Source organism: Scyliorhinus torazame, chromosome 11, assembly GCF_047496885.1.
Source record: "Scyliorhinus torazame isolate Kashiwa2021f chromosome 11, sScyTor2.1, whole genome shotgun sequence".
NCBI classification, from domain to species: domain Eukaryota; kingdom Metazoa; phylum Chordata; class Chondrichthyes; order Carcharhiniformes; family Scyliorhinidae; genus Scyliorhinus; species Scyliorhinus torazame.
In genome coordinates, this window is record NC_092717.1 from 149,845,724 (window position 1) to 149,861,352 (window position 15,629).

The 15,629-nt window shown below is 42.7% G+C and overlaps 1 protein-coding gene across 1 annotated transcript in view; it reads right to left on the reverse strand.

The window, feature by feature from the left end:
* The window catches only part of rock1 (Rho-associated, coiled-coil containing protein kinase 1), a 264,118-nt gene that overhangs the window by 38,307 nt on the left and 210,182 nt on the right, over positions 1-15,629 (reverse strand). Inside the window, exons 23-27 of the mRNA XM_072467883.1 lie at positions 11,642-11,807; positions 11,386-11,479; positions 10,357-10,445; positions 10,040-10,228; positions 9,060-9,225 (exon numbers count right to left, since the gene is read on the reverse strand). Coding sequence (XP_072323984.1) covers positions 9,060-9,225; positions 10,040-10,228; positions 10,357-10,445; positions 11,386-11,479; positions 11,642-11,807 — 704 coding nt within the window. The remainder of the gene's footprint in view (positions 1-9,059; positions 9,226-10,039; positions 10,229-10,356; positions 10,446-11,385; positions 11,480-11,641; positions 11,808-15,629) is intronic.

The following is a 15,629-nucleotide window of genomic DNA, read 5'->3' on the forward strand; positions in this document are numbered from 1 at the left end:
TATAGCTGCATTTTAGTGTAAGTAAATAGGAGCAGAGTGGCAATTGGACTGTGATTGCCATACCACAGAATTTCTGGCCCCGGTTTTAGATGGTGTCACCAAGGGGCAATATGGATATGAGAAATAGAAGATCTCATACTCAGTACATTTAATCATAACACCCAAATGTGTAATTGTTTCTGAAACCAAGGGCGGGATTCTCCCCTACCCGGCGGGGCGGGTGGTCCCAGCGGGACGGAGTGGCGTGAACCACTCCGGCGTCGGGCCGCCCCAAAGGTGCGGAATCCTCTGCACCTTCAGGGGCTAGGCCCGCCCCGGAGTGGTTTGCGCCCTGCCGGCTGACGGGAAAGCAGCTTGGCGCCACGCCAACAGGCGCCGAAGGGTCTCCGCCGGCCGGCGTGAGTTGGTGCATGCCCGGGAGCGCCAGGCGTCATCCCCGCGCATGCGCAGAGAGCTTCGCTTCCACACCAGGAATGGCGGACCTGTACAGCCTCCGGTGTGGAAGGATAGAGTGCCCCCACGACACAGGCCCACCCGCGGATCGGTGGGCCCCGATCGTGGGCCAGACCACCGTGGGGGCACCTCCCGGGGCCAGATACCCCGCGTCCCCCCAAGAGCCCCGGAGGTCGCCCACGCCGCCAGGTCCTGCCGGTAAGGGACCTACTCCAATTTACGCCGGCGGGACTTCGGCCCATCGCGGGCCGGAGAATACGGGCAGCCCCGGGGCCCATTGAGTCGCGCCGGACCCCGGCATTCTCCGATGTGTGCGGCGGGACTCACGCTGGGCCGATTTTTGGGGGCCCGGAGAATTTGGAGGACGGCGGGAGCGAGGGTCACGCCGACCCCCGGCGATTCTCCGACCCGGCGGGGGGGTCGGAGAATCTCGCCCCTGGACTCAGTGATTCCGACAAAATAGAGTTGTGATTTTCAGAACATTATGAAAAATATATTGAAATAGGAAAACCACAGACAATTCAGTAGCACATGGCTAAATCAACCATTGTTTAAAAAAAGATCATGCTAAGCTGCATTCAATATTTTGTACAATAATGCTATTAAAATTTTACATTTTAACGGTTTAAAGGACAGTATCCCTTGTGCAAGATGAACTCTGAAAGCTAACGTGACAATTTAGCATCTCAATGAAAAACATGGGAATTACAGTTTTATGGAAAATATATAAAATTTCCGTAATGTTATTTTATCATGCGCTATATAAAAAGACAAATAATTTTAGTCATATATAATAAAACATAGACGCTCCAGCCTTTTTAACTAAGTATGAGTACGCAAAAGATTAATGCACTATTTTAAAATTGACCATGTGCTTGGTGGGCATTAACCCTCTCTGAAACTGCACTAACACTTCTGTAACCTTGAATGGTCAATGAAACATTTTGACAAATTAAAGCAGTAATGACTGCTTCTTGTATTTGTGAGTTCCTGTGAAATTAAATGTTCAAACATTCTTATTAGTAATTCTGCAGTTTTTCAATAAAGATTGTGTATATGGACATAAAGGAATGCTGTCCCTTAAATATCATAAAGCGACTTAATCAGATACAAATGGGATCAAACGTCAGCCAACATGCAGAAAGTGCAAATGGAACAAGGCTTTCAATTACTCACTGGAAAAAGATAGATAAGACATGTGTTGCAAGAGGAACACTCAACTAGGCACAAAGAATAAAAGGCATTTCTATAAAAAAAGGCATTAACTGGAACATAATGTTTTAAAATTACTCTGCCATAATATGTGTTAAGTAAATGAAATTTAAATGAGTGAACTATTTGATCACGAAGAATGTTAGCACGTCAGTACCCGAGTGGATAGATGTCAGTGACAAAATCTGGATTTGAATCAAATGCCAGTCACTGCAAGATTACTTTCCAGCAGATATAAACAAATTTGGAATAGTATCATAGAGATGATGACAAATGCAACAATTTTATTTATTTTTTAATGGAGTTTTTTTCATAGAATCATAGAATGGTTATACGGCACAGAGATTGTGAATTCCAGATCCTAAAAAGTTGCTGCGTAAAAATATTTTCCTCATGTTAACTTTGGTTTGTTTTCCAATACTTTAAATCTGTCCTCTGGATCTAGGTCTTTCCACCAGTCAGAACAATTTCTCTCTATTTACTCTGTTCAGACCCCGTCTGATTTTTAACACCTCGATCAAATCCCCACTGAACCTTCTCTTCTCTCAGGAGAACTGTCCGACTTCTCCAGTCTTTCCAATAAATTCCTTATCCTGGAACCATTCTGTACATATTTTCCGTACTTGCTCTAAAGACTTTCTAAAATGTAGGGCCCAGAATTAGACAGATTGCTCAATCTGAAACCAAACAAATGTTTTATAAACCAAAAAGAAAATGCTGGCAAAATCAAAGCAGGTCTGGCAGCATCTGTAGGGAGAGAAAAGAGCTAACGTTTCAAGTCCAGGTGACCCTTTGTCAAAGCCTTTGACAAAGGGTCATCTGGACTTGAAACGTTAGCTCTTTTCTCTCCCTACAGATGCTGCCAGATCTGCTGAGATTTTCCAGCATTTTCTCTTTGGTTTCAGATTCCAGCTTCCGTAGTAATTTGCTTTTATCCAGTGTTTTATAAAATTTATTCAACATCTTTTATAATCTCTGGGCTGGATTTTCAAATTCCAAAAAATGCCCGACACAAACATCCTGTAGGTAGGAAGAGGTCACCATTGTCAGGCCAAGGGGACATTTGTATTTATGCCCCAGTATTTCTGTCAGGTTGGGTGGGTATCAGCAGCTGCTGGGAAACCCGCCAGGTTCGGGACCTTGGGAGAAGCCTGCCGAGGAGCCAGGAACATTCTGACAGGTAAAATTAAATCTTTTGACAAATACAAATGTCATTATTAGATACTGTTTTTTAAATTACTGGAGTGATAGTGCTCTATCGGTAAGTTGACCATTATATTGACCAGCATGGTGTAAGTGTTGTGATGCAATAAAGTACTTGTCCTAATAGGAAAAGTAGTACTATTGTTGCAAATATCTAACTCATAATTCATATGTTTTAGAATATAACATAGTTTTAGAAATTAAAGTTTTAACTGTGGAAAAATGGATGCATCTGGTTGAAAAACTGGTAAACAAAATTCGGAAGTAAATAGTTGTTTGGTAGTACAGGACTTGAGTATTGGTGAAAAAATACATTTCATTGAAGGTTTCATCTTGCACTCATCAGGATCAATATTAGGGGAAACAACAACTTTATACTTTGAGAAGAGTGTTAATTACCCTGAACAGGTGCCGGAATGCGGCGACTAGGGGCTTTTCACAGTAACTTCATTTGAAGCCTACTTGTGACAATAAGCGATTTTCATTTTCATTTCATTCAATTGATTGGCTGGTGGACCATGATTGGCAGAAGCGTGTCATGGAAAATGCACCAGGACATGGTGACTGCCATTGTTTGGAACTTTAAACCAAGTAGTCGTCTTGACATTGCCCTGACAAATGAGCCAGCGAATGGCTACCATTTATTTTATTTAGCTACAAGAGGTGCAATGTGTGTACACGTTCTTTCTGTCTGCAAAGTAAGGTATTATATCAATTTCAGTGCCAGTGTGATGCTAAGTATTTAGGCTATATGTTCCAAAGACTGGTGGATCTTACCAAACAGCATGTCCCTTCTAGTGTTCACAAAGGACCAGGTACAGACCATACCCAACCAGCCCGTGCTTGCAAAACACAAACCTCAGGATCCAACATTAGATGTGGCTCTGTGTTTGGACAACATTTGCTAAATAATCGTCAGTGTTCTAAAAATTGCACTGACAACCAATTTAAGATTGTCAATGTGGCTCGCAGTGTGGCGTATTTGGGTGGACTGGAAGTTATATTTTTAGTTTTTATAATATATTTTCAAGAAAATGTTTCATGATAACACAGTAAACCAACACACATAACCGATACAACTCCAAACTTACCCCTCTCTCACCCCACCCACTCTCCCATCCCATCCCTCCAAAACAAAAACAGAGCTTAACCAAAACCACTCCCTTTAACACATGACGGTGACCAGCTCATTGAAGTAGGAAATGAATGGCTGCCGTCCTTGAGGAGAACCTTTTGTCCACCCCCTCATGATGTACTTGACCTTCTCTAAGTACAAAAACTCCATAAGGTCACTTAATTAGGATGAGGCACTGTACGGAACTGGAGTCCTCCACCCAAGCAGAACTCGCCTCCGGGCGAGGAAGGAATCTCCTTGTGCAAAAAGACGCAGACCTGAAAAAACTTAAATATGTTATGCTTCAGGAGTTGGAACTTATCCAACAGCTCCTGTTGGATAAGGGCAGCACGGTAGCATTGTGGATAGCACAATTGCTTCACAGCTCCAGGGTCCCAGGTTCGATTCCAGCTTGGGTCACTGTGTGCAGAGTCTGCACATCCTCCCCGTGTGTGCGTGGGTTCCCTCCGGGTGCTCCGGTTTCCTCCCACAGTCCAAAGATGTGCAGGTTAGGTGGATTCGCCACGATAAATTGCCCTTAGTGTCCAAAGGTTACCGGGTTATGGGGATAGGGTGGAGGTGTTGACCTTGGGTAGGGTGCTCTTTCCAAGAGCCGGTGCAGGCTCGATGGGCCGAATGACCTCCTTCTGCACTCTAAATTCTATGATAATCCCAGAACCGGTGAACGTCCCTTCGATAAACATGTCCCAAACTTTTCCAGCCTTGCCCTCCCCCATGACCAGAACGACGAGTCCAATCCCGCCAGAACAAAAAGACGAATTCTGCAGATTGGAGACCATCTTAAAATGTTGCTTGAACTGTCTCCAAATACTGAAGAGTGGACAACACTACTGGACTTAATTTTAAAAAGTAAATTTTGCGGGGGAAAACAAAAGCGGAGCTGTAGCTGTAGCCAAGGCCCTCAAACTAGTCCCTCCACAAGAACTTGACACCAACCGTCCTCATGTGGAACCCGGATCCTTATGCCACCCCTGTACCTTTTCAACGTTCGCAGCCCAATAATAAAATAACATATTAGGCAGTGCTAGGCCCCCTCCGACTGCCTCTCCCTCTGAAGAAACATCCAATGAATCAGCGGGCTCTTGCCCGCCCAAACAAAGGAAGACATCATCTTATTAAACTTAACAAAGAAAGACGTGGGGAGAAAACGGGGAGACACTGAAACAAAAATAAAAACCTCAGGCGGATATTCATTTTTGTCATCTGAACCCTGCCAGGCAAGGACAGAGGGGGGATTTTCCCACCTCTTCAAGTCCGGCTTAACCCCATTCACCAGGCTAACGTAATTCAATCTATGGAGCGAGACCCAGTCATGTGCCATCCAAATTCCCAGGTAACGAACGTTTGATTTGGTCAAGCGAAAAGGTAACGTCCCCAAATTGGTTCCCCTCCCTGGGAAATTCATTGGAAGTGTTCGGTTTTGTCCAGTTTCAATGTCTACCCCGAGAAGGAGCCAAAACTCCCAAGTAACTTCATTATCTCCTCCACATTGGAGAGTGGATCCATTTCATGCATCAGCAGGTCACCAGCATACAAGGACACCCTATACTTCCAACCTCACCCACCCCCTTCGCTGGGAGACTGCTGTTCAAACTGGCCCAGACCAAATTCCGATACCTGGGGATTCAAATAACCCACGACTGGACATGGATCCAAAAATGGAACCTGACTAGGCTGGTGGAGGAGGTTTAAAGTGACTTGCAGAGGTGAGACTCATTCCCGCTCTCCCTGGTGGGGGGAGTGCAGACGATCAAGATGAACGTGCTGTCCAGATTCCTTTTCCTGTTCAGATCGCTCCCGATATTAATCCCCAAGGCTTTTTTCACCACAATTGTTAAACTAATCAATTAATCATGGTGCTTGTGTGTGTGTGGAAGAGAGAGAGAGAGAGAGAGAGAGAGAGAGAGAGAGAGAGAGACCCAGAGGATTAGAAACAAGGTCCCACAAAGAAAGAGAAACGTGGAAGGCCTCCCGAACCTCCAGTTCTACAACTGGGCACTACCGCGGAAAGGGTACGGGGATGGGTCAAGGAACTGGGAGCGGAATGGGTCAGAATGGAGGAGAGTTCCTGCTCAGAGACATCTCTCCGAGCAGTGGCCATGAAAACACCCAACCTCTCCGGCCAGATACTCAAAAGGTCCAGTTGTAGTAGCCACACTTCAATATGGAACCAAATGCGACATCACTTCAGTCTGACTGAGATGTCCACCATGGCCCCTCTCTGCAAAAATCAAAAGTTTCCTCCCTGCGACAATGGCAGGTAGAAGAGGAGAGAGCCGCAAGGGACACAGGGCAACAAAAGGGGTGCATTTAGTGGACAGGCCCCTTCCCCCCCTCCAGCATGGCTAAATTCCAGGAGGCAGCCATGGCAGGGGGCAGGCCGCACAACAGTAACGGCCGACCGCTGGAGTCCCCAAACGGGGATCACCCCCCTCCCATAACTATTTAAAAAAATCTCCCTCCCAGGGAAGCACAGCCAGCTACCGGCCCAAGGCCGAGTGGGCATACGGCGGGCCATGGTCTAGCCCAGCAAGCGTTCAGCAGCATTTTCTTTGTAAAGTACTTTTGACTGTATTGTGCTCGGTTACCTTATGACCGTAACCAAGACAGCCTGAATGTCAAGTTCCATGTATCGAGAGGCTACATCCTATGTAAAATAGCTAACACTACATTGCTGTAAATTCTTGTAGTTACATGTTTTGATTGTCTTGTTGTGTAATGTATGATAAAAAATGTTAAAACTCCAATAAATATATTTTTAAAAACCAAGCAATCTGATTTTTCACCAAGCTGTACTGTTTGGAGCTATAATGGTTTGTTTCAATAACTGAGCATGTTATGAATGCATGGTTGAGTTTCAAAAGCTAATGAACCACTTAGTTCTGCAGGCGTGCATACACAGTTTGTCTGACAGTTTTAAGAGGTTATTAAAAGATTATTTGTCCTTTATGTGGTTTCTGAATAGAATATTTTTTATTTTACAACTGAATAACTACTTGAGGGGTTTTGTTCAATGAATCTGGAGTATTTTTTCCAGGTGTTTGAGTGACAGCTCGAGTAGATTATTAGAGGTTTAATTTTTCCTCATATCCATTACAAAGCCTTTCCATGGTTCCGGAGGTCGGTTCATAGTAAATACTGGGTGAGTGACGATGCAGGATCCATGTGGGGCACAAAAAGAGCATGGGATATGAGGACATGCAGGAATCTTGGGCATTATGAGGGAACATGGTGATGGATGAGGGTGAGGGAGCGTAAGAACGATGTAGAGAACTGCAGTAACCGAGAACTGAGGCAAATCTTCTAACCAGCCCGCTTCCGCACCCGAGCTCTCTAAGCCTACACTTAATTGGGAGTTGTGAAACCTATGTTATCCCACTCATGTCTCTCCATGTCAAAAATGTGGCAGAAATCACGAGAGGAGGCGGGTATGAGTTTCCAAAGTCTGAATTGGCCCAAGGTGGAAATCTGCTCCTGTGTCTCTATAATGTTCAGGATGCCGTAAGCCTTTTAAACCACTTTCCCAACCTTACCTGCTAAGTTCAATTATTTGTGCACATACACCTCCAGGTCTCCCTATTCCTACAGCCACTTTAGCAAAGGACCCTTTATTTTATGTTACCTCTCCTTGTTATTCCTACAAAAATGAATCACTTCACACTTGACTGCATTAAGTTTCATCTGCCACATGTTTGCCCATTCCACCATGATGTCCTCTTGAAGTCCATCACTATCCTCTTCATGGTTCACAATACTTCCAAGTTTTGTGTCATTTGCAATTTTTGAAAATGTGGCTGTACACTCAAGATCAAGGTCAAGTCTTTTATATACACCAAGAAAAGCAGTGGTCCTAGTACTGACACCTGGAAAACCACACTCTACCTTTCTCCAGTATGAAAAGCAACCATTTACCACTATGTATTCAATCACTCACCAGCTTTGGATCTATATTGTTACTGTCCCTCTTATTGCACGGGTTTCAACTTTGTTCACAAACCTATCATGTGGCACTTTATCAAACCTTTTAGAAGAGCATATAGACCACATTACCCTCATGTAAAATCCCAATTACATTTGTTAAACACAATTTGCCTTTAACTAATCTCTGCTGGTTTTCCCTAATTAATCTACACTTGTTCAAGTGTCTGTTAATTTTATTCTGGATTACCATTTCACATCACTAAGGTTAATTTGGCTGGCATGTATTTACCCGCACATTATTTTTTAAACAAAAGTGTAACATTTGCATTTCTCCAATCCTATAGCACCACCCACTATATAAGGAGAATTTGAAAATCACAGCTCATACTTCCTCAATTACCACCCTTACTTCTCTCAGCATTCTCAAATGTCACCCTGTTCCAAGTTAGTAGTGATATTGCTGTGGAACAAAACATTTTTCACTCTTGAATGCATAGTTGGCCTTGAATATTAATTAGGTCAGATTTAGCAGTCCACCAGACTTCCTCTTTTTTGCCCAAAGAAGTTGTCAGGAATGCTCTTCATCATACGTGCAGAATTACTCTGTTTGTTGAACCAGGCAGCTTTTGTTGTCCAAATGAAATGTTAATGAGTGCTAAATTGCAACTAGTTTTTCTTTTCTTTGTCGCTGTCGGATTGGGTCAAGGTTTTCCCAGTTAGCTTTACTTTACTTTAAAACCACGAGTAAAGGGAGATATTTTTTCTAGGCTGAACTGAAATTGTGACCCCAGAACTGAAAGGCTAGCATGCTAATCCACTGTACCATTATGACCCTCTAATTTGGTCAGCTCCCTATTTGATCAAGGGCAGCTTGGATAAAAGAACCTAACCGTGGGACTGAGATGGATAATGTTTACAAGTTTAGAGTAAAATTAACAAGTGAAAATTATTATTTATGTTCTGGTGCTGATTTTGTAAAAATGGATCTACTTTTATCCATCCTAACACATAAAAGAATGGACAGAAACTATTACTCAATTTCTCAAAATAATTTGAAATTTCAATTAATTCCTCGAATACATAGACACAAAACGCTTGGTCCAAAAGTAAACTGTTAGGTTTAAGACAATCTTACCAGCTACATTTCCATCAGAATCCTCACTCTGTAAACTGGCTACACTTGTGTTATCCATACGGAGCTGGAGGTCCTGAATCTTAGAACGAAGTTGTTCAAGATCACTGTCCTTACTATCAAGCTGCATTTGTAGCTCTGTACGATTGTTAGATTCCTCTGCCAATTGCTGTAATATTCAAAAATAGTTGAAGTGAGAGCAAAAATGTAATATTTCAAGATAATTGTAGAAAGTTCTCAAGGCCACTTTCAGTTAAAAACATTTTTATAAAATATATTTCATTGCCACACAGCAAAGACATCCCTGTAACCTTTTTGGCTGTTGTTGACTTCACAAAAATCGACAACAAGAATGCATAAATCACAATCTCAGGGCTATAATCTTAAAAATCTACATGATGATATGGCTTATTTCCGGAAATGTATGAAAATGCAAACAGCATTTAGCATACTAACACAATACAATGGAATAGCCATTTAAATCTCTTTAGCACAGTTCCTGATCTCATTAGGACTGGGAAACCTGAGCAACCCACCACGCTTTCTGGCCACATTGTGGCAGCCTTGGATCATATTCCCATCCTTTCTGGTTTGATGTTGAATTTGCTGCAGTGCAGTCCACACTATAGAATGTCAAATTTTCCCGACACACTATTTCTCACATTCAGGAATACTTAACCAGGTTGTGGAGACAGAATTGAGTCCCCATTTTGAAGTCATGCATTTTGCACCTATTCTTAGATCCCCATTATAAAATTCTGAATGTCTATTTGTCCAGTATTTACTAGAAATTATCTACGCAAACTTGTCATGTTGTCATTTAAGTTAGAGACACTATGGTGCCACCACTGGAAGAGTGCTGATTACAATGTGGCTGCATGAATTTCCGATAGAAAAATCGACAAGAGTGCGGCATCAAAATTTTAGTAATTATGTATCCGTATAAAAATAACGATTAGCACATCTATGTAAGATTTCCTTACTGCTTGCATTTCATTTAGGTCCTTCTGATACTTCACAACCATGTGACTATATTTCTCCCTCTCTAGGCTCAATTCCAGTTGCAATTTTTTGTTTTCCTTTTCTTTTTTTCGGACGTCTGCTGTATTTGCTTTCTTTCGATCCACTTTTATATCTTTGCGGTTCATAATTTCAGCAAGTTTATTAACAGCCTAATTGATGCAAACATAAAACATTCATGAAAATGTACCCACAAAGCAAATCAACAGCAACTATTAGCAAACTGTATTAGAATGTGGCTATTTATAGTTAGGAGAGCAGAGCATTTTAAAACATCGACCTGTGTTTTCAGTGTACGTTCCTGGTTAATTATCTTTTCATAATTAGTTTTCATGTTGTTTACGTCTTCCTCTCTCTTCTTCTGCGACTCTGAAAGAAGAAATTTATAGTGTGAGTACTTATGGTTGATCTGTGTGATGCATTTACTTAAACAACATTATTTTGACCGGTATCCCATCCTTCACCATAAATATTCCTCCACCTTTCACTTGCGCACAGTGGTAGCAGTATCCACCATCTATAAGATGCACTGCAGCAACTCACTAAAGGTCCTTTAACAGCACCTTCCAAATCTGTAACCTTTATCACCTACAAGGACAAGAGAAGCAGGCACATGGGAACACCACCACCTCCAAGTCACACATCATCCTGACTTGGAAGTATATCACTGTCACAAAATTCTGGAACCCGCCCTAACAGCACTGAGGGTGCATCAACACCACATGGACTGCAATGGTTCAAGGCGGCAGCTCACCACCACCTTCTCAAGGGCAAATAGGGATGGACAATAAATGTCAGCCTTGCCAATGATACATATATCCGAGAATGAATTTTAAAAAGTTTTTGCCTAAAGCATTTATCAGGATAGAATTCAATTTCACAAACGTTCTGGTGCATCATCTAAGTAAACATAATTTATAATTTGAAATAAAAATAGAAAATGCTGGAAAAATTCAGCAGATTTGGCAGCATCTGGAAACATGTACATTATTTATGCTTGAGTTAACGAGGTTATGGACAATGAGGAACAATACAGTTGACTTCCCTACAGTTGGTCTTCCCTACACTTGTACACAAAAATCTACTAAAAGGATCTGGAAATCATCAAAAGTGGAAAAAAATATACATGTTCAATCATCAGCCCATGGTGCCTCCCTCTACCAATAGTCATGGCTGCTACAGCAGCATTCTTATATGATATACTTTTACAGATCAATTTCAAACAATTAGCTTTATAATAGGCAATAATTGGCAGAAATAAAACAGTCAATTTAAAAGTAATTATAATATGATTAAATATGCTCCATACCTTCTCCCACATTCTTCAGTTTTTCATCAAGCTCTGCTTTTTCCTTTGATAGATTTTCTACATCTTTGGTCAGGGTTCTATTTGATTCCTCTAGCTAAACATGAATAAACATTTGCATATTTTTTATATATTAAATAATACAATGCTAAACATCATTAAAGGCATGAAGATATAAAAAAGATCGAAAATTTACTCCTGCTAATATATGCAATAGTTCACACATAAGAGTTGGCATGTGTAAAATATCCAAGCTTACTAAGATAATGGTGTTGTCTTTCTCATTTTGCTCCTGCTTATGGCGCGCTGTTACTTTCTTCAGTTCCTGATCAAGTTCATAACATTGGTCTTCTGCAATAGCTCGAGCTAGCTGCTCAGAATCCGCTTTAGTTATTGTTAGATCCATTTGTGAAGATAATGATTCCCTAGCGGAAGACAGAACAATTAACATACATAATAATGCCAGTCTTATAAATATACAGTGTGGAAAAAACATTATGCCCTATAAATTAGATGAGATTGAGGAAGCAGTGGCTGGCTGGTGTCCAATTGTTGGGGCCTCAAAAAGTATAAAATATTCAACTCACCTTGTGCGCAGCGTCTAGCATTTTCTTTCAGGTTTGCACGTGCTGCATTAATTTGAAGAACAGTATGGGAAAGAGTTCACGTATTTGCAAAATCAGAGGGGACCAACACCAATATCCGGCACCTGTCCTAGATGTCCACTGAGCAGCTCTAACCAAGTGGCACACTCGCAATGAAGAATAAGTGCGCACATCACATGCCATATTGGACTTTTAGGCAGCTGTTTTACTCTTCGGCGCCACGTCATTGACTTTCTAGGAGTTGAAATCTTAATGATAGGTATTAAAGGAAAGGGAAAGACTAGGAGAAGTGCATTGTTTATAAAATCACTATCTTTCAAAAATTCATTTGTGTTTGCATTGTGGGGGGGGGGGGCGGGGGGGGGGGGGGATCGTGAGAGGGTTTTTTTGTGGGGAGGCTTAGCTTGGCATGGGGGCATAAGGAGGACCTTCTGAACTTTTAAGACATCCCCTCATGCCGACTATGGTTCATGACACCTTAAGTGCCATGGACCACAACTCATTGAAAAGCTGGGCTGACTCCATGAAAACTGTGGAGAACTATGACATGCAAAGGAGCCGGCCAGGTTGGGAGAGCAGGGTGCAGACTCACAACGCAAACCAGCATGCACCCTTAAAAGGCACTCCCGAATATCGGAAAACCTGGGAATCGGGTTGGAAATCCTGGAATCAGATTCAAGTTGCCATTTTTAAAGGGCTCCCGAGTCATCCTGGCACTGTGAAAATCCAGCCCAACATTTTAAGTTGTGGCTTTCATCACGACTGGGAAAACTTTAGAAATGTAATAACTGTCGAGGAGGCGAAATGGGCCAGGTGACGGGATGGAAGATTACAGTCTGACATTGTTTAACTCATTGTTGAGTCCAGAAGGCTGTAAGTGCCTCATCTAATATCAGAAGATGGGTTGCTAATCCTTGAGCTTCATCAGAAAACTGCAGTTGGCCCAGGACAGAGGTATCAGCATGACAGCAAGGTGGAGAATTAAAATAGCAATTCACTGGAAGATGGGGGTCATGCTTCCAGATTGAACAGAGGTGTTTCAGAAAGCTGTCACCTCGCCTGCGTTTGATCTCCCAAATGTAGAGGAGACTGATTTATGAGTAGTAAATACAGTATGCTAATCTGAAAAAGAATATTTAAATCATTGTTTCACCTGGAATTGTGTTTAGGGCCTTGAATGATGAGGAGAGAGGGAAAAGGGTAGGTGTTACATCTCTTGCGCTTGCTTCAAAAGGTACTTGGGAAGGAGATGGGTGTTGGGGATGATAAAAGAGTGGGTCAGAGTGTCACAGAGGGAATTATCTGTTTGATGGCGGTGATCATGCTGGAGGACGTTCTGTTGAATACGGAGGCTGGTGTTAGGAAAGAGTTAATGTTCCCTGTTTGGGAACATTAGTGGGGGCATGGAATGCACTGCCTGTGGAAGTAGTTGAGTCGGAAACATTAGGGACCTTCAAGCAGCTATTGGATAGGTACATGGATGACGGTAAAATTTACGCAAAGAGTAGTGAGGCCGTGGAATGCCCTACCTGCTACAGTGGTGAACTCGCCAACATTGAGGGCATTTAAAAGTTTATTGGATAAACATATGGATGATAATGGCATAGTGTAGGTTGGATGGCTTTTGTTTCGGTGCAACATCGTGGGCCGAAGGGCCTGTACTGCGCTGTATTGTTCTATGTTCTATGATATAGTGTAGATTTATTAGTTCTTAAGGGCAGCACGGTAGCATTGTGGATAGCGCAATTGCTTCACAGCTCCATGGTCCCAGGTTCGATTCCGGCTTGGGTCATTGTCTGTGCGGAGTCTGCACGTCCTCCCCGTGTCTGCGTGGGTTTCCTCCGGGTGCTCCGGTTTCCTCCCACAGTCCAAAGATGTGCGGGTTAGGTGAATTGGCCAATGATAAATTGCCCTTAATGCCCAAATTGCCCTTGGTGTTGGGTGGAGGTGTTGAGTTTGGGTATGGTGCTCTTTCCAAGAGCCGGTGCAGACTCAAAGGGCCGAATGGCCTCCTTCTGCACTGTAAATTCAATGATAATCTATGATTAATCTAGGACAAAGGTTCGGCACAACATCGTGGGCCGAAGGGCCTGTTCTGTGCTGTATTTTCTATGTTCTATGTTTAATTGTTTAATAGATTGCACTACCGATCAGATCCCTCCCAATCTTCATCCCCAAGGCCTTCTTCGCCAACAAAGAACAAAACAGCACAGGAACAGGCCCCTCGGCCCTCCAAGCCTGCGCCGACCATGGTACCTGCCTAAACTAAAACCGTATGCACTTACGGAATCCGTATCCTTCCATTCCCACCCTATTCATATATTTGTCTAGATGTCCCTTAAATGCCGCTATCATACCTGCTCCCACCACCTCCCCAGGCAGTGCGTTCCATATATTTACCACCCTCTGTGTAAAAAAACTTGCTTCGCACATCTATTCTAAACTTTTCCCCACGCACTTTAAACCTATGTCCCCTAGTAGTTGACTCTCTGACCCTATGAAAGAGCATCTGACTATCCACTCTGTCCGTGCCACTCATAATCTTGTAGACTTCTATCAGGTCGCCTCTCAACCTCCAGTGAGAAGACTGAGTTTATCTAACCTCTCCTCATTGCTAATGCCGTCCATACCAGGCAGCACCTTAGTAAACTGGTTCTGTACCCTCTCCAAAGCACCCACATCCTTCTGGTAGTGTGGCGACCAGAATTGTACACAATATTCCAAATGAGGCCTAACTAAGATGCCGTACTGTTGCAACATGACTTGCCAATTTTTATATTCAACGCCCCGACCGATGGAAGGCCAGTATGCCTTCTTGACCACCTTATTTACCGTGCCGCCCGCTGTATTACTGTATTCTAAAATGCTTAGGAAAAAAACATTATTTTTAAATTCCTACCTGTTGCCACTTTCAGTGATCGGTGGACATGCACGTCCAGATTTCTCTGCCTATCAGTACTCGCAAGAGTTCTACCATATATTGTGTAATTCAACCTCGACAAATCAATCATTGGTTGTTCACCTTTGGAACCTGGGCTTTAATCCAGCCAGATACAATGGCCTTGGGGCTTCTGGAGCCTCAGTTCCTAGTAGGACTGAATTCACATCAAAAGACCGGCATTTACTGGCAATTTAATGCTATTGGCAAGTGTGGGAAATGTTGGGAACACATGTGGGGCTAACAGGTAGTAATTTAAAAAAAGTTTTTTTTCCCCCCAAAGCATTTTAGAATATATTAATACAGCAGGCGGCACGGTAGCATAGTGGTTAGCATTGTTGCTTCACAGAGCCAGGTTCCCAGGTTTGATTCCTGGCTTGGGACACTGTCTGTGCGGCATCTGCATGTTCTCTCCGTGTCTGCGTGGGTTTCCTCCAGGCGCTCCAGTTTCCTCCCACAAGTCCCGAAAGACTTGTTAGGTAATTTGGACACTCTGAATTCTCCCTCTGTGTACCCGAACAGGCACCAGTGTGTGGCGACTATGGGATTTTCACAGTAACTTCATTGCAGTGTTAATGTAAGCCTACTTGTGACAATAATAAAGTATTAATAGCTTTTACTGAAAAAAGCTGATCTGTTAAGAGATTAAATAAGTCACTGTTGTGGTTTATAAATCAACTGTCAATCTATATTTAGGGCAGCAC